The following is a 21,609-nucleotide window of genomic DNA, read 5'->3' on the forward strand; positions in this document are numbered from 1 at the left end:
GGGAATGGATTTTTCTGGTACTATAGAGGATTGGCCAGGGACACATATCTGTGTTAGAAATGCCTGAAAAAGTGATTTTTGCATAATATGTCCCCTTTAATGAGAATGTTCATTAATCAGAACATTCTAGAGTAATTGTAACCAACTGTGGTGGGCAGGCTTCAATGCTGGGTCATAAAATGTTTAGACATCTTGTTGAACAACATGTTGAACCAATGATCATCTACATCTCTACAAACTCCATTCAAAACACTATCAAAATTCAAAATCCAGTTCTTGAATGCAAACTGAGTGTTTCAAATGCACCACAAGACCAAACCGTAAAATGTTGTCAAAAATAAATGATTTGTTTTAACTAAAAATTAAAAAAACAGCTATTTCAGCTCTATTTTTCTGGGTTGATGGAACACTTTTTTAGTTTTCAGTGAAAGTACTCAATCATCTTAATTATTTTTGTCATGTAAAATATTTGACAAGCATCCCTAACCTGCAGTTTACCCAGAATGGCTTTGGGCAATAGACACGTTTGCATCATGAGTAAAGTTACCCACCAAGTTAAACAATTCCAACCGTTTCAATACAACATGGATGGTGTGCACACACAAAGGAAATGCACTTCCTGATTCAACATGCACCACAAATCATTGTTATTTGTAGCTGTCTAAGCTAAGTTTAATTACCTAGTGTGGCACAAATGATCAAAATCAAAATGTTTAGAATTAAAGTGAAAATTACAATGGATGAAAAAAACACTTTAGCACACTTAAAATGGCAGTATTACCTATTAGTAGGTTATCAGTTTCCTCTAATATTTTAAGTTGTAGTAAATTATCAGGGTTTACAACTCTTAACCTTCTGTCGAAATCCAACGTATGTTGGCATGTTAAAGGGCTTTTCACGAAGCTACGTATTACTCATCCACTGACATTTTTCTTTTATTTCTTTAAATGATTTAATTTTGGACATTCATGTCACCCACAGTATGCTAACTTGTATGTCAAAAGGTATCATCAAATGAAAGATGCACACAGAACCAGGAAGTGCTCTTCCATCATGTTCAGTACACCATCCATGCTTCATTGTCATTGCTTCACACAGGTGGGATTTCTCTTACTGAGTTGGTAACTTCTCTAATGGTGCAAAATGACTGAAGCCCAAAGGTGTTCTGGCAAAACTTAAGATAAAGGGGTGATTACTCGAATGCAATAACAACAAAATACTTTAAGAGATCAAGTACTGCTAGCTTGGAACTAAAAATGTTATTTGTCAACTCAGAAAAGTAAATCTGAACAAGCTTTAAAAACTACATTTTTTAACAATCTTTTACTGTTTGGTCTTACAGTGTGTGGTGAAAACAAATTTCAAACGAGTCTGAAGTGGCTTTCATTGCTTTCTGTTATACTGTAAACACATTTTCAGTTTCACCAGTTGCTTGTTCATTTTTTTTTAAATATTGAGTAAAACACCTCAACGCAAAGCAAAACTGCATGGTTTTCAGAATAGTTTTCCAAATATTTTTACTGTTAAAAGCATTTTAAGTAAAAAAAAAGACAAAAAAAACCCTCCAGTGCTGCACATACGATATAAATGCCTCATGCTGATAGTCAGCAAGAAGACAAATGTCTTTAGTTTACAGCGTAAGGCACAAGATGAAAAGATGCAAAGCTTCAGTGCTCAAAAATCCACTTAGGTCAAGTTGATCGGTGTTTAACTGAACAGTTCAGTTGTTTTTCTTATCCAACTAAAATAGCTTTGGGGGAAAAATGCAATAAATCAAATTAATATTTCTTCCTGTGTTTTGACAGAAAAAGAACCATTAGAAGCAGAAATGTTAAAATTTACATAATAAACTTCTCAAAAGAAAACCTAGAGTTTGTTCCTTATCCTAAGCTAATAGAAACATCTGAATGCTTGCAACCTGCTTGGACCCCTACAGCGCTGCTTTAGACAGGTACAAACCATCACTTAAAAGAAGCTTTTTGGTCCTCTTCTATATCACTTACATAGCACCAGTGTATAATTAGATATGTTTTGTTGATGAAAAGAGCTGAGCACATTATCAGTTTGAATTCAGATTTATATGTTGATTTGCTGATGTGCACAATTTGTCATATTGGCTGTTTGTGGCCTTGTTTCTTTTTAGTCATCAAATACAATCATGAGCTATTACAAGTGAATTTAGTCAATAATTTAACTTACTATTACTAATGGAGCTGGTAGTTCTTCTATGTAAACTCATACAGAGAAGAAATCCGGATATTTTGAGAATTACTTTGTTGTACTTCTGTTGCAATATTCTGGCAAATTACACTTGGATCTGTAGATTTTTTTGTAGTAGTATGTGACTTCAAAATTAAATGACACTTTGTTTAATTTAATCAACTAAGCCTTACCATCACAAAACATAGGCCATACACACCACACTCAGGTAAGGTTAACTGTTAATCTAACTTTTCCAGCACAGAGCTCCAGTGGAAATGTATCCAGACCTGCACACAACAGTGCATACAGCTTTTTGGAAGATATGGGACAACAAATTGAAACAGTTAAAGACCAAATATGGAAAAGTCTTTTGTATGGTAACAGCAGCTTCTTGATAAAGAATTGCAAATTTGCAGTCCTTCAAGTGTCAGTTTAAATCTGCAGGAACGTATGTTCAACTTGTGTCTCTCAGTTCATTACAGTACAGTTTTATTCAGATAAGGACTAAAACATGTAAAAGCAATATATTGCTTTATTCTCCTGCCAGCTTGTTTAACATCACACAGTCAGCTACCAGAGCCAGCTGTCTAGATGTTGAATGCAGTAACAAGACTGTCCTAGGATTGCATTTAGCTCCCCGTAGCTCTCCTCTCTCCATGTGGGGAGAAGCCTCTCATTATTGAGAGCCTGAAGCTTGGGGGTCCCCTCCCGGAGGACATGGTACAGGCAGGGCCACCTGCTCTGGATTCTCAGCCTGGTCCTCCGGTCCAGTGTGATGCCACGGATGATCTTCTTGGCTCGAAGCTCACGCAGAGCAGGCAGCTTCAGACAGTTAAAGACCAGGCCTCTGCTTGGTGACACATCCAGGAACTCCAAAGACTGAGACTCCAGAGTGTATGAGATACCCAGGTTCCTCAGTGGCACTAGAATGTTTAAAGTCAGAGACTTTAGGTTGGGCAGGGATCTTGTTAGAGTCTGCAGAGTTGAGGGAGTCACCCCTTTAAAGACCCAGAAGGATTTTAGCTCGAGGACTCTGAGCTGCTGAAACTGGGTAAGCAGGGACACAGACAAATCAGACCAGTCAAAGTGTAGACGCATCTTTGAGATGCGAGGGCAGCTGTGGGTGAGTTTAGTCAGCAACTCCTGGAAACTGGTTACCTGAAAAATTAAATCACATTAATCCATCTGCACCAACTTCATCTGTATAAAAAAGACAAGGACTTTTGTGATTCTACAAGCTCATGATTTGCTGAATCATAAATTTCTCTGACAGATATGCCACTAGTGAAGTACACTTATTGCACATCATATTAATTTTCTTCTATGAATTCATATATGGCACTACATGCAATGTCAAATTAACGCCTTTTTTTGTTTATACCTCCTAAATTGTGCTTTAGAAATGTACAATTTTCTTGTAGGACATGTGGGTCTAAATATACATACAATATAAAAGTTTTGAATATTAGTCTTTATGGTGGTTATCATTATGTTTGTGTCACGTTGCCCCTGGCCTCTTTATGGTCAATCCTGTCCCTTAAATCCCAGTCATAGTTTGGATTAGATTAATAATATCTAAGGTACAAATTTGCATTTATATAAATCTGATCAGGACACTAATCATGCCCTATTTTTTTTTTCACAAGATAACATGAGATGGAACATTATTCATCAATACAAATTTTATAATTAGAGTTTTCATTTATTTAAACAATTTCCCATGAAGGGAAGTGATACTATTTGTCTGTTAAGTAGCAAATTTGTTTAATAATGAAAAGTTACATGGTCTTGTCTTAAAATAATTACTCTTAATGGGCCTTCTTCTAACATTTTCACTTTCCAACATAACTAACCAAAACCAAGATAACTTCATCCTGTGTAACAAATTTGAGATTCTACAAAAGATTACAGGAATGCTGGGTCTTCATCAACTATCCATCAGAATCCCTGTTTAAAACCGGGTTTGATGGATTTTGGTTTTACAAATTACTCAGACAGAGGCATGCACAAGTCAAAATTTCATCTTCCCTTAGGTTATTTCTTTAGTTGTCTTATATAAAAGATAAACAAAAAATGTTAGTCTCTCTCTCTCTCTCTCCCCTTCTCATTGATTCTTTGCCCAAACAACACACTTTCCGTGGCCTTAAGACTATATCTCCCACCTCAAAGCATTTCCTTTCACAGCTGGCCAGTCTTTTTTTTTGGCAACCTTATCTCTCCATATTAAAGAAGTATGGAAAGTCTCATATAGTGCTTTCATCTACTATAAATGCTATGAGCTGCATTGTTTGATGCTTGCCTGTCTTTGCTCTTTGCTCTTTGGCCTTTGCCTCGTGCCTCGATCAATTATGTACAGTCTGGGATTTATAAAATTGCCCCCTGACCTTCATTCAATTCACTGACATTATATATTTCGACTGTCATGGACACATTTCTTTCTCCTCTTAAGGTGGCAGTCTGTCTTGAATAGCTAGGTCTGTTATTGTTGTTGTTATTTAAGTTTTGTTTTGCTATGTTTGACTGTGATTTTAAAAACAAAAAAAATGTTCATAAGTGAGGTATATATATATATATATATAATATATATATATATATATATATTATATATATATAGATAGATAGATAGATAGATAGATAGATAGATAGATATTCACAGTTACCTGGTCCATTTTAGTAATGCTGTCTTGGTGTGAACTGGAGCTGGAATGGACCCTGAGGTCCAGTGGCTCAAGAAGAGTGCAGGTCCAGTTCAGGTCCAGGTGGCTGAGGTCTCTACAGTGCACATTGTCCAGCAGGTGACTGAGCAGCTCCCACCACTTGTTGCAGTGATCCCCCAGGTCAAAGCTGGCCTTCAGCGTGAGGAGGCTGGCCCGGCGGGAAATAAGGTGGTGGGTGTAGAGGTGGACCCAGGATTTCCACCTCTCAAACTCACGGTTGGAAACCAGCAGACGCTCCTGACCCAGATGGAAAACACCACGTCGAGAGTAGTCAGCCACCCTCCACAGCTTCCATGAGCGAACCAGGCAGCTCCAACTCAGGCAAACCAAAGCACAGCTACACTTGTCCACCTCATTCAGAAAGGACAAGACATGCAACTGGCATTCCACTGGCAGGAAGTTGAATGGAAAGTAGTCGTCAACTGTTTTTCTTCGGCTGCTGACAGGAACCAGAGGTCTTTTTCGTGGCGACATGATGCAATATGATGGAGTTACAGTAGAAGTCATTGGTGGAGATCAAAATCTCCACCTGTGTTGCCATAAATATTTCTAAAAGGGAAGTCCTGAAAGTAATGAAACACACACACAAATACATTAAAAAGGTTGATGCTATCTCCAGTTTTTGTACAAAGCATACTGCAAAAAGGATATCACCTCACTTGTTCAGAAGTTCACCAGCAAAGGAACTAGATTTGGGTTGCCAAAAAAGTTCATACTACTAACAGTTGTTGGTCACACTGGAAAGCTAAGATAATGTTTAGAAATATTGAGTGTAAAATCTAAAGATACAGAAATAGTAATTATCATACATTAATCATGGTTCGCCTTACCAAAAACGTCAGAATTTTCTCTAGTAACCAAAGTAAGAGCACTTGGTCTGTTCAAATGTCTTCCTCTGAGATGCAACTTCATAAACTCTAGAGTTGAATGAACAAGCAGTTTCGATAATTCAGTATTTTGATGACGTTTTTTGTTAGTCACAGTCATATCTGCATTAAGTATTTTTAGTTCTTCGGTTATTTTTCTGTTATTTACAGGAACAAGACACTAAAGATATTTACTGATAAGGGGGTGTGGCGATAGTTCTAGCCGTGATCAGAGAAAGTCTTCAACCATTACTTGGAAAAACACTTGCACGTTACGTACACTTTCTAGCGTTTATCACCGGGTTAAGTTACATTCAGGTTGAGTGACACATCCTGTAACGTGACTTGGGTCTTTCAGCAGCTTCGCCAAATTTTTGCTGATTGTTTACATTTGTTTAAGCTCATTTCAAACAAACACGAACCAATCCAAATAATTGGAGCTTTTCCTCGTAAATATTATATCAGGGATTAAGTCAACGGTTCGTGCCATGATCGAGAAAACGCCGTAATTGTTACCTTTTGGTCAAGCAGGGTTTCTGTTGTCCTCGGTAACGAAGCTAACTTGCTAAAGGCTAAACGAAGGAACAAAGAAAGATTCAAATTAAACGGAATAACTGTGCGTTATTGATACAATCATGGAAAGTGCTTCATCTCGAAATATATTCATTACTAGGTCAGCATCTAAAAATCCGAAAAATTAAAAAAAAACACCACTAAACAGTACTTAGTAACTAGGCCGGCTAGTTAGCTTAAGAACAGCTGAGTTCTGTTGTTGTTTTTGTTGAGGCTCATTGGTGATGACGTCATTAAAATGCGTTGGGTTGCATATTTTCTACAACGGCGTTGCGCCGATGGGCGGTTTTTGATGCGTTCGAGGTTTTTACTATTGTTATTGATTAAAATGTCTTTACTCAAGAATCTGCATGAAGTCATTTGTGAATTAATGAACAAATAACACTAAAGAAACTTTGAAGAATATGTTATATTTGAATGTTGTGTTCAGGCAGTGTTTAGAGGAAAAAAATAGTTATTTCAGTAATATTTTTTGGGTTCACTAACTCATTAAGGAGGGCAAAAAATATTAGTCTCATTTTCACAAAACGACATTTATGGTTATTGTTTGGCTAGAATAATAATGGTATTAGCTATACATGTTTTCTTACATTTACATTTAATTAAATGTTAGCTTTGATGAATCTAAGTCTCTTTCTGAGATCCTACTTTGAAAAGATCCCCTGAAGGATTAACCTGACACGCCAGATGGATTTGTTTCACACAACCGCCATTTTCGCCAGTGACGTATCCATCTGCTTTGCAAGGTTACTGAAGGATCTCAAACACTCACAAACAAAAATACAGATACAAATACAGATGTTATACAGTTTCAATGGAGATTCATAGAATGTTCATTTTTTCCCCAATATTTATTCTATGTCTAACAAATTCATGGGGAAATATCACATGTTGTCATGAAATGTGTTTCTTCAGCTTTAGGCAAAATTGGAAGAGATAAGTTAACGGTTCTTAATCTTGTGATTTATTATCCGAGAAATCTTTTACAAAATTTTCTCTTTTAGCAAAAGGGGGAAAGGTTCGTTTGTGAGAGCACATTTTATAATTCAATTCTTGAATTTTATTTTTGTAAATTTTAAATAATTTATTAAAAGCGATCGCAGCAGTGATATTACCTTATCATATGATAGCATGTCTTCTTACATTTTTAGCTTTGCTTTAGGATTGCCATTGGAACTGCTCAATATTGATTTATGGCGCATTCGATATTGCATTTATCAATAAATTCACTGTAATAAAAAACATTCCCTTCTGAATCCACCAAGTGTACAATAGACCAAATAGCTACCTTTCTCCACACAGTCACCAGAACAAAAAGAGTTTCTTTTAACCCTTGTGTTCGGGTCTGTGGGATCCGTTTTCATTTTTTATTAAAAGAAAAAATGATATGAGTAGTTATTTTTTCAAACTCAGACTCACTGGCATTGGCTCATTTTCTGTGAAGAACATATATCAGAACAAATTTTCAATGACCACACACTTTATACCCCCATCTACACATTTGTATTACATACAGGATGTTCGGGTCCAGTTGACCAAGGGCTAAAAAAAAAAGTGTGGAAATTGGAGGTCCTGTGTACCTTCTCTCTGTCTACCTCCTTTCTGGGCCTATGTTGAATTAAAAACCCACAAATGCAGTGGGTCCACCAGACCCACGAACACTGGCTGAGTAACAAAATACACCTGTTATTCCTCACTGATGAGTAGGCCTAATGTAGATTAAAACTGTGCTTAAAGGCTGGTGTCCAGCAGACTTGCTGATGAAATTTTGACCTCTTAATGGGAAGTATAGAGATGCAGAAGTCGCTCTACAAAAGAAATCAAATTCCGCCACACTCTGAAAATTTCAGAAGGAAGGTTGAACCACATCCCATTACAATTACTTATGAATTGTAGTTGCCATTTTTTTTTAATCATGCCATGCATTACTTCATAGTCAATAACATTTAAATCGTCATCTGTTGGTGGTTTGACTGCATTGTTTCTCTTAAGATAATGGTGTTGGTTTTTGAAGTTCAAAATATTCTCAATGATTGATTTAAACAAATTATCAGACATAAGTAATGAAAAGGCAGGGTACGTTAATCTAGAAAGTATTTCTATTTTACAAATCAGAATGCGCCCAAAGATTGACAGATCCCTTTGTAACCAAGAAATAATGACTTGGTTTTCTTTATAACACGGAGTTGTGTTGTTCTATAGCTTTTCCATCTTTTGTACAGAGATAAACTCACTTAACACAAAGTATCGTCCAGATGCTCTTGATTTTTTTTTTTTTTTGTTTTTAGCAACTGTGTATTTGTTCAAGCATTGTGCTTATTTTATCGTTATGGTGTTTTGAACAGACGAGGTTGTTTGCCTTTTAAAGCCACTAGATGGCACTAAACTTAAACTGTTCTTTTTTTTGCTTGGTCATGCAAATTGCACACCCTAGGCTCATGGTTGCACGCTGCACAGTGCATCCTCCTCAGATATCCTCTTATTTCTCTGCCGATTCTGAAGGTTTTCCTTGCTAGCCTGCGTGAGGGCATGGCCTGAAGGAGCCAATAACGTGTAGAAGTCTGAAGTAGACTTCCAGGAATATCGAAGCTTGACTATTACTCAGAACATAGGGGGACATGTAAATACCCTTACAGCCTATAGTTAGTGTGATGTTCACGTAGTCTATGCAGTTTTAAGACTTAGCGTAAGTAGTAGTTTACCCCATATACCCATTTGACTGACGAAACATTATTTTCCTCGTGTTCTTTCGTAGGCTATTAACTGACAGTCATTTTTGAGCGCATTTGGAATATTTCAATTCAGACCATAAAATGACTGAATTACATGGGTTAAGAGCGCGTGCCTGATGCATGTTCTGAATTTATTATCTCTGCAGTGTGAGCTTTAGGGACGTGTTTTACACAGTGTTTCCGTTTTTACAGAGCGAAAATAAAGAAAGAAATGGACCCCTTGCGAGTACCAAACACCTTATACAAGCTAAAGATTCTACATGTCTGATTGTTGAAGAGAAACGTAGAAGCTGCTTTCCACCATTCCTTGGAAAGTAAACAAGTTTCTAGCACACATGGGCACGAAGCAGAGCGATTAGACTGGGAGCCTTTGCAGGTATCAATCGTTTGTGTTAGACCTATGGGTTATATAATGAGCAACAATGAAGGAATTTTAATTGAGCCTTAAAATACATGTGGACTAATTAACATTTCAAAACCAAAGGGGATATTTGTGTGCACTTTTTACTCTGCTGACTCTAACATGCATAAAAATAAAAGCTGGTCTGGATTAAATTTTGGCTATTTCTAGTGATTCCCCTGCCTTGAAAGATTACGTTCAGCTGTCTTTTACACTATTTAAATGCATAATCCAAATTTTCACCAAGATAGCCAATAGGCCTAAGAAGTAAACCCATTTGAAACATCTTTCCATATGAAATACTCTTTAAAAAATTGAGATTTCTGACAAGACGCATTCAAAGGACAATATGTGAAACAACTTTAAATTAATCTAGATTGTGAAATACTACCCCGTTTGCTCAATGCACCGTCTGGTTTGTTTTGGTCCTGCGGGGCTGTGTCTGGGCCAACCAATGAGAGGAGAGAATGGACGCTAACGTAACATGTGACCTCCCTCATCCCGCCTACCCACGCTTCCTTTAATTCGGCGCATCCTCTTCATCTTATTCATTCCTTGCCCGTGAACCGTTCGGCTAGTTAACTCCCACCGCGACTTCAATTCTGACCAGAGCTGAAGCGGACATTCGCTCATAAAAATAATAAAGATTTTTTTTTTCAATTGCTGTCCTTTTTCGAGACATAATAAATTTGTAACAGAAATAAATCGTACTGCGTCACTAGTCAGACACACAACAGTTTATAATTACTCCGGGCATCGTTCAGCACATTTAATTCTTTAATTTAAATCTGTCTTTAAATAAAACAAAATGAAAACCAAATTTATCAACGGGGTTTCTTCTTCCCCCTCAATGTCGCTGGGTTTGCTAGTGACCGAGAACGCCCTGCAGGTCCAGCCCGACACCGACGAGGATTGTAAGGAGCTTGCCCGTCTGGACCAGCCCGACCTGGAAACCCGGCGAAAGGCGTATATGTGGTGCAGAGAGTTCCTTCATGGAGCCTGGAAGAGCCTGGCTGAGGAAGACTTTCATATCGCCATCATAAGGTACACTGTGTTCATTTGTCGCTATGCTTTTAATGTAAGGCCCAGTTAAGTATGAAGCTAGGATGCGAAGGCTGCGGTACCGCCCAATACCATGATGTAAAGGGTTAAACAAAGCTTACTCGGAGTAGAGTCCTTTAACTGGAGGGGGAAACGGTAGTCATGATGTCATCCTTAAACTAATCCCAGGAGTGATCTCTGTACAGAGAATAACGAAACAACGATGAGGGTAAGGTGCCCTGCATGTTGTGTCAATGTGTCATTCATAGCCCTGTATCTGCCAAAAGCCTTACAGACCACATTTTTCTGTGAGGGGCCAACTCCCAAAACAGCACACAGCAAATAAAAAGTATGCAGGGTTTTCCACAGGGTACATGGTTGACTGCTCTTTTAGATAAAGTCTGCTCTTTTGAAATATTATTTGATTAAAATGTTTATTCTTTACACAGCCCTTCATGTAATTTCAATGTTTATGACAGGGGAGGTTAGGGATTAATAACAGTGGCAAATCAGCTTGCATTTTTTCTAGCTTTTTGTTAGAATCTTTTCAAATCCTATTCTATGATCTCCTGTATTCTTTTATATGCAATTCTTGACTTTAAAGCACTACACAGACCTGAAAAAGCTCAATCAAATGAATGAATATAAAAGGAGCCATATCTTATTAATCAGCCCTCTGAACACCTGTCTTCTAGGGGAGGTCTGAGCAACAAGCTCTTCCTGTGCAGCCTCCCTGACAGCCTGGACACCGTTGGGGACGAGCCGAGGAGCGTCCTGCTGCGACTGTATGGGGCCATTCTGCAGGTGGGAACACATCTCTAGTCCACTGTCTTTGACACACAGCTAAACTGTGTTGTTTCACTGTATGAAACCAGAGTTATAGATAGGCAAAGCATCCAAAAAGGGCATGCTGCCTTATACCTTAGAACTGACTTTCCTCAGTGTGTTGTAGTTATCAGCCTATATGTAAATAAAAACAAAACCAACAAGAGATATGTTTAAAAATAACGCACACAAAAGGTGTATTTAAGTTACCTGTTTAATTTTGTGGCCTGCACACTTTTTTTTATCAGAGTTTACACATGTCACTGGGGTCAGAGGTTACTTTACAGCTGTAGTTTAGTAACAGGGAAAAAACCTAATAGAAAGACATGTCAAGGCCACTTGGTGAGGTTTTTGTTTATGTGTGTGTGTCTGCAGATCATCTGCTTGTTAGTGTGTGCATGCATGTACAGTTATGCCATCATGTGTGTATGTGTGAGTGTGTGCGTGTTAGCCATTGTTGTACATAGTGATGTACCCCCATGGCTGTACATGCATGTGTTCTTTGCCGTAGGCTTCCCAAAGGAGCGTGCCTTGGGCACTCTTGTTCCCAGTTGAACCCACCCAAAAACACGGTACAGTATGAGATCTCTGAAATCTCAGCCTATTAATACAAAGATGTAACGCACACTTATGTTGCACTATCTCAGCTGACAAAGCGGGGGAGATAATGTATGGAGGAAAAAAGGAGCTGAAACACCTCTCCTGTCTCTCTTCTCTGCTCTTAATCCTGATTACTAATCATTAAGAAGTCAGCTGAATTTCTGTGTCAGTGGCTAAACAGAAGAGCAGGAAATGATTCGGCACATTTGCAACTCACTCAGCTGAACACAGCAAAGAGAAAAGTCGTTAGCTTATTGGCCTTTTGCAATGTTTATTTGCACAACAGATGCATATTGTTTTTCTATACAGCTCTACAGAACTTGCAGTTCAGACAAACAGATAGAGCCTTTTTATCTCCTAAGATGATGTGGCCAGTGTGTTTAGAGTTCAGGATCCAGGCTACCTGCAGGCTCATTCAGCATTATTGCTGCATTCAGCAACAGAGCTGTTCCAAAGATAACTGCTCAGTCACAATCTCCCATAGCAAAAGATTGTTTCATTCAAAAATATGAAGCGACAAGGGTTCAAGGCCCTTAAACATTTGAAGAGGATTCCAATAAACAACAAATCCCAATCTCCTGTTGTTTCATTTATTTATGGGTTGTGTTTGGAACATTACATTATTTGCTGGCTGTTTGCGATAAATTAAAGCCAGAAACAAATACAAAAGCCCCAAAAGACACAGGCTGCCCTTTGCTGCTCTCTCAGCCTTAAAACATGTTATTCATAGCCATAAAGTTATTCATTTTCATGTTGTGCATTAACCAAGCCTGATGAGACCTTCATTAAGAATTAACCAAAGTCTGTAAAATTTCTAATGGTCGTATAAGCTGCTCTTTTATTGCGAGGGATGTTTGAGACAGCAAAAGCACTGTGTCCTTCACCAAGGTAACTGCAGCAATCTCTATGAGGTCTGAACGACTGGAATTAGTGACGTCCTATCAAAAAGCTAATAAGATTTAGGAAGTCAGATGCCACTGTGAGTGTACACAGCTACTGATAATCAAACACAGTCTAGGTGGACTGGCGACTGTGTTTCTCAGCAGTGAAAATATGTTGTTTGGTCATCAGATGATGACTAATGATTTGTTTTAAGCCCTGATGATAATATTGCTTTAGCATAAGGCAAAAAATATGTGATCACATTTTTCTTCATTTCTTTGTTTTGAGTGATATCACGATGTGTCATGATTTATAACCTCAAAATCCTTGTAGGGGCTGAGCGGTTTCTAAATAAAGAAATAGGCCTAAATTAGTCAGACAGTCCGTCCATTAAGGTTTAGAATATACTTCATTAAGGTGCACTCTATCAGACATTTTGAAGGCTGCCTCCTAGTTTTAAATTTAAGCAGATTAGGATGAATAAAACACTGGAAAAAAGGGTTTAATATCAAAGCCTGCCTGACACTTCTCAGGAATACAAGTTGTCACCAGCAAGCTGAGCTGCTGCTTGCTTTGGCTCATCTTGTTGCCACAAGCTAAGCTTTTTACGCTCAGGATTCCTTCAGTGCTTATCATAGTGATAGGCTTTTGACATATCGGTATCAAGCGTAATTGTGTGTCTGTTATCCCCATAACAGTACATTTTGTTGCACACCCCTATCTAGATCAAATAATTGCCCATCCTTATATGTAATCCAAAGAATGTCAACTCCAATATCAGGTTTCCAGATGAGTTTTGGAGTATAGTTTTACCTCTCCTCCTGCATTCTGTCCGACCTCTATCTGTGTTCTCTGATTTTGGCTTGTTGCATTGTGGGTAGTCAGGGGAGCATTGATTAGTCTGACTTGTCTTTCTTCTTTATATCCAAAAGACTTGGTGTGTGTTTGAACTCATACTGTATTGACTGCCCTGCAGGCATGGTTAGGCTTGGATGTTGGCTTTGATGAAAGGCTTCACATGTATTCATGGATAGTTCTTTCCCTTTTCTTTTGTTGATAGATGTCCTGTAATAAAGGGGATTCCCGACAGTCAAACAAAGAAAATCACTTCCAAGTAAGTAACTGATGATGGTTCCAGTGCACTGCATGTCTTTCTGCCCTCGGTGTGAGTCAGTGTCCATCCAGCTACCACAACACTTACCCTCTTCTTGTGGCAAAAGACATCCCCAGATGTTGGAAGTTATTTTGTTCCTACAAAATTCGTGTGATGAAATCTCTGTCAGGTTGGGTTTTTCTTTTTGATCTGCTGGTTTTTTGAACCTCTTGGGCATCAGTTGTTTCAAGGAAATCCCAAAAAGAACCAACTTTGTTAGCATATGGTTTTTGAACTTAAGTTCTGAACTCCTGTTCAACCTCATTACTAACGTTACTAACCACAGCATGACTGAGATGGGAAATGCCACATATTTTGTAAAGTTTTTGTGCATTCAACAACCTTATTTTAAAAAGTCTCTCTTTGTTGAAATGAGTTTGTCTGGTGTGAGCTGCCAAACGTAACAGAATATGAAGCATAAATGTAGTATTTGCGAGTCCTCAGCTGTTGTCTGAAGCTCTGCCAAGCTTCATTCCTGACCTAGAAATACCTTATCCTTCCATCACCTCATGTGATCACAACTCTTGACCCCTACATTATTAAGATGACTCACAACTCATGTGATTAAGTGAGGTCATCAGTTCAGGAAGCTTTGTTTACCACTCTGGCAACTTTCCCTGAACTATGCCGCTTGTCTTTTCAGCTCATTTTCCCTCTAATCCAGCCTTCTGTTACCAGTAAGGCTAACCAGAACTGACCTGGTGTCAGTGTCTTGTTCAAAACTCAACCCAGTACAAGCTGGCAGGCACACAGTCTGGTCAAGGTAAATCCTAATTGGATAACGAGGACCGCACATTAACCTTTGTGAAGTATTTCTCGTGCCTCAGCAGTGTTGTTGAAATCATGTCAGATATATTATAGAGTTAAAAGAAAAACACACGGTGAATAGAGATCAAATGGTAACAAAATCTGAATGTACTTACAACAAGAGAGTTGTGAAATATAGATATTACAATTTTTCAAACAATTGCTTCAGCTTCAGACAGAACAAAACTGCATGGTTGATATGCTGAAAGATTTATTAATATGGCTTAAAATTTGCAGGATATGCTGGGCGTGCCCTAACATTAAGTAATAGCATTAAAAAGTTAAAAATGGAAGCCATTAACTCATTTGAGTAAATAAAATACTTAAGAATAAAAATAAATGAATAAAACGAACAAACCAAAACATAGACAGGGTTGGAAACTATAAGGTGGCTAGTCTGTACAAATGGCATTTCTTGGAGCAGTCTGAGGATTCAGCAGAACTTTTTTGAGAATATTTGTCATATCGTGTGGATTTACTGTTCAACGATGACTCCTGACATTTAATATCGTCTTAAAATGGGCCTATATGATCAACTGCAGAAGTCAAGTTATCTGGTCCAATTAAAATAACTTCACTTTTGTTTAGGTTAGGATGAAGAACATTGAGGGTCACCCACACTTGCATAGTGGCAAAACAAGAAAGGATTAAGAACAGTTGATACAGGTTTTATAGCAGACCTGTGTCTGAATATTTTCACAAAAGTGATGTAACACATAATGCTAAGGACTGACCAGTTTACCCAAATGAAGCAAAAATAGGGAGAATAAGAATGGGCCAAAGGCCAAACCCTTTGGAACATAGAAGAGAAGGACACATGCTAATGATGTGTTTAAAATAACTCACATATGAGTACAGCACAAGACTATTCCATCCATGTATTGGCGTTTAAAGATCCGTATAGTATCCCACATAGAACCCTGGTATGTCAGGCTTGCAGTCACATTAACCTTGGTTCAATTTCCTGTGACCTGTTTTAAAAGGCAATGTCTGCTGTAACAGTCTGTTTGATTTGGCCCACTATCCTAGACAGCAGTCTTCCTCTTCGTCAAAAGTTAATAATCAACAAGTGATAGTTGTTCTGTCAGCTCACCATTTATGCTCGGAAAAAAATTCCACATCCTAACAAGCAACTTCTCCTCCCACTTCCTGTTGTTTTACAGGAAACTGAAACTTCCTATAGTAAGTCAAAATATCCTTTTTTAGTAAACAGGAGGTTTAACCGCAGTGTCCATGTACTATCGTGTCTGACAGTAGACAGAATCATGTTCTTTGTCAGTATTAGGATCCAAATTGTTTCACTGGTTCTATATCAGTGCTGCTTCTCAGCTCTGGGATATTTAGCAGCTGACCTTGGAGTCATGTAGCAGGTGCTCTATGAGCTGCTCACAGCTGCTGCTCTAACCTCAATACTTATCTGTTCTTTTATGTGCCAATAGCCCAGCAATAGCACAGATTACAGCACTCTTGTCAACCCACAGCAGTATCCTTTTTTCGTCATGAAGCTACATGTGGTGCATTTGTATTTACAGCTCTATTGGGGTCAACATGGACTGTGATACATTGGCCAGTTTTATAAACCCTAAAAGCTGGAATCATCTTAATAAGAAGAGAAGATTTTTAAACACATTATGACAAAAAGACAATTAGATTTCTATGCCCACATCTTTATATTATGTGGACATATCTACAAGTTTAAAGGATGGCTTTTGTAATACAGTTTTTTCATACTTTTTAATAGACTGTTTTCTATATCTATTAGTATTTTTACTGTTTTAAGAAGATATTTTAAGTAGCCACCCTGTCAAAACAACAGTCAAGGGGTAGTTGACAATTTTGACCCTAAAGACCCAGCTAATGTTGACTTAATGCAATCCTTACCTAACCAGACCATGGTAAAACATGTGCATTTCATAACTCCAAAGGTACAAGTGAAATCATAATTACTTCTTCTTAAGTAATGCTATTGATTTTTTTTGTAAAGCACTTTGGTCACCTGTGGGGTGTTGTAAAGGGCTATATAAATAAAGTACATTTACATTTACATTTAAGTAATATGATTATGGTATGCAATAGTAACCTTTAACCCTAAAGCTGTACTTTAATTGATGTGTTTCATGGGGAACAGTCAATGTTGCTATTTTTTTTTTTTTTTTAGCAAAATTTGAATTTAAACGGGTGTATAAACCTATCTTGAAATGTCCAAAGCAGCATTGTAATGTTTTGAAATCGGATAAGATAAAGTTCAATGTTCCTGTTGGGAATTTTCTGGACTTTGTTCTGAAGTTCCACACAGAATGAAAATCATACAACAGACTCATCTTATTTTATAGTGATCTAATTCTCTTATGTTTCTGTCTGGACTTGGCTTATACAGCGTACAATGTAGGTTACAACTAGCAGACTGCAGATTTGCATAAATAGAAGGTTAGTCCATGTACAGACTGGCTGTTCAGATTTGGGTCAACACAGCTACAGGAAACGATGATCTAAGTGTCAGCCTCTAAAAGATTTTCATTTGAGTGAAGCATCCAGTAAACCAGCCCTGCAGGACTTTGAGTCTTTGCTCTGGTTCAGCACAAACTGCCAGCTGGCTTGTCGTCTGACAGTACCTGTGTCAAGATGATTATGGTAATGTGGATAATTCACGTTGGAGATTTGAACTACATGTGATCAGCATTCTGTAGATAAGGCATTACATAACTAGGGAGGGAGAGTATAGCTAAACAAATGCTTTGTAAATAGGAATGAAAAAACTATTTAGGAGACAACTGCTGAAAATCAAGGTTTTTAGAATTGTGTACTGTGTTCTTGACATTAATAGACACGGGAAATGCTTGTGCAATACAGTCAGGTTAAAAAAGAAAATATTATTGAAATTGAGATGGAAGGTTTTCTTTTTTTCTAAAAATCCATCAGGGAACATTTATTTATCTATTGCTGTTTGGGATTAAAGGTGCAGTTTGTAATATTTAGCCTAATAGCATTTAGTGGAACAAACAAATAGGACTATCTAAAATAATAAAAAATGTTTTATTTATATTTATTATTTTTTAAATTTTATTTAGTGATGCAAGATGGTACAAAACATGTGATGAGAAGACAACATTTAAAATAATAATAATAAGAAGAATAATGAAGGGTTTATAATGGGAATAAACTATTAAATACAACAAAAATTGTTTTATTTTTCATTAACTTAGAATAAATTCATTCACAGTGGTCTACCCCTACAGAGTCTGCCATCTTGGGTTTTTACATCTTGCATATTTCTACAGTACCACAGAGGGGACCAAATAACATAAACCAGTTGTTAAAATTCCACTGGTTGCCACTGTTACCACCAGAGGGATCTAGGATCTGACTATTTCATGTTGCTAATGTTTTTCCCACTGCCTTTTTAAAGCTCATTTAAGCAAATATAACAAAGAAGATTCCAAAATAAGTTGCCAGCACTAGCTTGTATAAAGATTCCTATGGTGTGGCACCAATATTCTTTCATTTGCGGCCTTGGTTGGTCCAGTCCCGTTATTTACTGTGAATAAAAGCATAAAAATCATGGGTTTCACCTTTCTTGGTTTGGCAATGTGTATAATCATGATCCACTGGAAAACAGTCTTTTTTTTAAATCAAACTTTATCATTGTCTGTCTCTCAGACATAACTGTTCTGTTGTTAAGAATATGCTTGGAGCACAGTTAATAGTAATGTGTCCAGCATCTCAGAGGCTACAAAACAGGCAGTACTGTTTCCTTTGAGCTGGCTTCCCGCTGAATGGTCAGTTTGAAGCACATTCCCTGGCAAGAAGCCAATGACCCCGGCACTCACATCCAAATCTCCATCCCTGCAGCGATTTATCAGAAGGTTATTCACTTAAGACGGCAGAGATAGCAGAATGTTGCAGTGTGGATATTTTAGGTTCAATATAAAGCAGGATGTATCATGAACTGGGTAGAAATGTTACTGTGCTGTAGAAACAACACATGAGCAAAACTGACTTCTTACAATATTTACGTATATTCAAAGGATACTTTAGCATTCAACTTGAGTATGGCTCCTGAGTAAAGCTAGGGGACTCAGAGAAACAGAATTAAGAAGAAAATGTTCTTAGAAGAAAGGTAAAAGCAGGGATCTCTTTCCATTCATTCCATCAAGAAAATACAGATTAATTACTGTACTTTTTCGTTAAGAAATATAGCTTCCAGTTTCAGTTGCGGAATAACTTGTTCACCCTCTTGTTGTGTTTGTCAGAGATCCATCCCTTCTGCCTATTTGGTTAAAAGCCTGTTTTTTTTTTGCTCTGTCCAACACAATGGAGCAAAGAAGAAATAAGTTGGTGAGGAGCCAGCAAACAGCTCTAGCCTTCCAGGCTCCAGTACTTGTGTTTGTGTTCCCAGTTAACCTTGAGTCTCCATGGGCTCTAGGCTACGTTTGGTGCTGTGCGAGTTTTGTGTGTCTTTTAAGATAAAGGAAGAAAGACAAGGCTGTCTGCTTTAACAGTGACCAGCGCTCTGAGTGGGCCAGCTCTTTTTGGAAAGTTTTAATCTACCTCTTGTGTCCCCCTCAACGCTCTGACAGGCAAACTCAGCTCACCCCAACCATGGCATTTCTCCTCTTTACACTCCTCCATCCATGTCTCCCTTTTAATCCCTTTTTGGACACACAATTCACTGTATTCTAAGGTTTAACATTTTCAGCTCATTCACATTAATGTGCTTTTGGATATAGTCTGTTGAATAAACCTGATTTATAAGAAAATTCACAAATCAGATTGCAAAATTGAAATAGAATTCTCTTTTAAGAAAATTTGATATTCTTGTGTGAAATATTTCGTTTTTTTTTTTTTTTTTTCTTTTAATGTTAGATTAACAAATAATCTCCCCCTGGTTAAACATTCCAGATATCATCAGCTAAATCAACAGGATGTTGAAAACAAGTGTTTGAGTGGTTTTTGTTAAGATGTGTATAAATTGTTTGAAATCAGGCATTGCAGTTAACTTTCCCTGAGGTTTTCTATTCCCCACTCCTGCACTGACTACATGTAATACAGTGCCTATAAAAAGTATTCACCTGCTTGGATGTTTTAGTCTTTTATTGATTTTATAAATCAATCATGGTCAGTACAATGTTGCTCTTTGAACAAGATATATTACAAAAAAACCCTCTTTAATTTCCAAGTGAAAATATTTTTCTACAAAGTGATATGAATTAAATAAAATTATGTAATATAAGTTACTGCATGAATATTTACCCCCTTTCATTCAGTATTTACTAGATTACTTTGGCTGAAATCATGGCACTGAGTCTGTGTGGATAGGTCTCAATCACGCTTTCACATCTGGACACTGCTGTTTTACTCCATTCTTCTAACCCTAAGCTCTGTCAGGTTGCACAGGGATCAGGCATGTCAAGTCCAGCCACAAATTCTGTGTTGTATTAAAGTCTGGGCTTTGACTCGGCCACTCCAGAACATTCACCTTGTTGTCTTTAAACCATTTCTGTGTAGTTTGCTCTGTATGTTTGGGGTCTTTGTCTTGCTGGAAAATAAATCTTCTGTTGCTGTCTGAATAAGATTGTCCTCCAGGATTTTTAAACAAATGTTTTGACACTTTCAGTTTGCCCTCTACTTTTACAAGCCTTTGAGGGCCAGCTGCCAAGAAGCATCCCCACAGCATGATGCTGCCATCGCTGTGCTTCACAGTGGGGATGGTGTGTTTGTGGTGATGTGCAGTTTTTGGTCTCCACCAAACAAAGCATCTTGTCTGGTGGCCAAAAAGCTCAAAATTAAAAAAAAAAAGATTTAAAGTTTTGGTATTTCTATAGTTCCATAGATTCATTTAGCCAGCTGCCACAACACTAGCCATTATGGTTGCACTGACTGTAAAATGCAGATCAGTGCATACCAAAAAGCTTTATTTTCCACCATAAGCTCAAGCCCCGATTTTACCAAAGACTTAAAGGGATACTTCAACATTTTGGCATATTCGCCCATTGCCATAATTCCTATAGTCTTAGTAATAGGTTTGTTTCCTTTAGTTGTCGGTGCAAGCTGTTTCTAGATCTGGGGGGACCGATATACCAGCTGCACAGCTAACGCTATGGAAGCAGATGGTATTTTTTGCTTTCCCTCAACAAACTCATCAAATACACTATTCAACAACTCCAAAACGCTCTCGTGGACAAGTTGTGACCTGCACATTCACCATGCTATGAAATAATCATGCAACATTATGAGACGGAGATGTTTTAAAGTTAAATGCAAGGCCGGAACTACACTCCAGACATGGCTGTTGCACTCTGTCACTCCACCCAGTGGTTCACTCAAGAAACAGTTCAGAGTATACATTATTATTTCATAGCGTGGTAAATGTGCAGGTCACAACTAGTCCACAAGAGCGTTTTGGAGTTGTTGGATTGTGTATTTGATGAGTTTGATGAGGGAAAGCAAAAAAAAATTTCGTCTGCTTCCATAGCGTTAGCTGTGCAGCTGGTATATCAGTCCCCCCAGATCTACAAACAGCTTGCACCAACAACTAAAGGAAACAAACTAATTACTAAGACTATAGGAATTATGGCAATGGGCGAATATATATGTTGAAGTATCCCTTTAAGGTCAGAAGGCAGTAAGTCATTCCAAACAAGCACTGTTACCGTTTAGATTTTTACCTGCTTGTGAAAAAAAAGGCTTGTTCTTGCCTGCCTAACCAAATCTCACTCTATCTTTCAAGTTTTCAGACTTTGTGACCATGGATGACTCTTTGTCTTTTCTTACTGTAGTCTGCATTCCTTAACTGTATTTTACAGCACAGGCA

At 37.8% G+C, this 21,609-nt stretch overlaps 2 protein-coding genes across 7 annotated transcripts in view; one reads left to right on the plus strand and one right to left on the minus strand.

The window, feature by feature from the left end:
- Window positions 1-15,908, minus strand: si:dkey-12e7.1 (uncharacterized protein LOC557553 homolog). Of its 5 annotated transcripts, XM_041796660.1 has the most exons (5): window positions 6,302-6,595; window positions 5,750-5,836; window positions 5,579-5,664; window positions 4,863-5,482; window positions 1-3,360 (listed from the first exon to the last, which is right to left on the minus strand). In XM_041796660.1, the coding sequence occupies exons 4-5, from the start codon at window positions 5,424-5,426 to the stop codon at window positions 2,773-2,775; spliced, it is 1,152 nt and encodes a 383-aa protein (XP_041652594.1). In that variant the 5' UTR covers window positions 5,427-5,482; window positions 5,579-5,664; window positions 5,750-5,836; window positions 6,302-6,595; the 3' UTR covers window positions 1-2,772. The 5 variants fall into 5 exon arrangements, with proteins under 5 accessions (XP_041652594.1, XP_041652593.1, XP_041652595.1 ...); XM_041796659.1 differs by having other exon boundaries at window positions 5,579-5,836; window positions 5,981-6,595; XM_041796661.1 differs by lacking the exons at window positions 5,579-5,664; window positions 5,750-5,836; window positions 6,302-6,595 and adding an exon at window positions 15,645-15,908.
- Window positions 10,057-21,609, plus strand: part of chka (choline kinase alpha) — a 27,286-nt gene continuing 15,733 nt past the window's right edge. Inside the window, exons 1-3 of one of the 2 annotated variants that reach the window (XM_041796655.1) lie at window positions 10,057-10,534; window positions 11,227-11,335; window positions 13,899-13,952. In XM_041796655.1, coding sequence (XP_041652589.1) covers window positions 10,299-10,534; window positions 11,227-11,335; window positions 13,899-13,952 — 399 coding nt within the window. In that variant the 5' untranslated portion in view covers window positions 10,057-10,298. The remainder of the gene's footprint in view (window positions 10,535-11,226; window positions 11,336-13,898; window positions 13,953-21,609) is intronic. The other variant, XM_041796656.1, reaches the window with a different exon arrangement.

Source organism: Cheilinus undulatus, linkage group 9 (genome assembly GCF_018320785.1).
Source record: "Cheilinus undulatus linkage group 9, ASM1832078v1, whole genome shotgun sequence".
Classification (NCBI taxonomy): domain Eukaryota; kingdom Metazoa; phylum Chordata; class Actinopteri; order Labriformes; family Labridae; genus Cheilinus; species Cheilinus undulatus.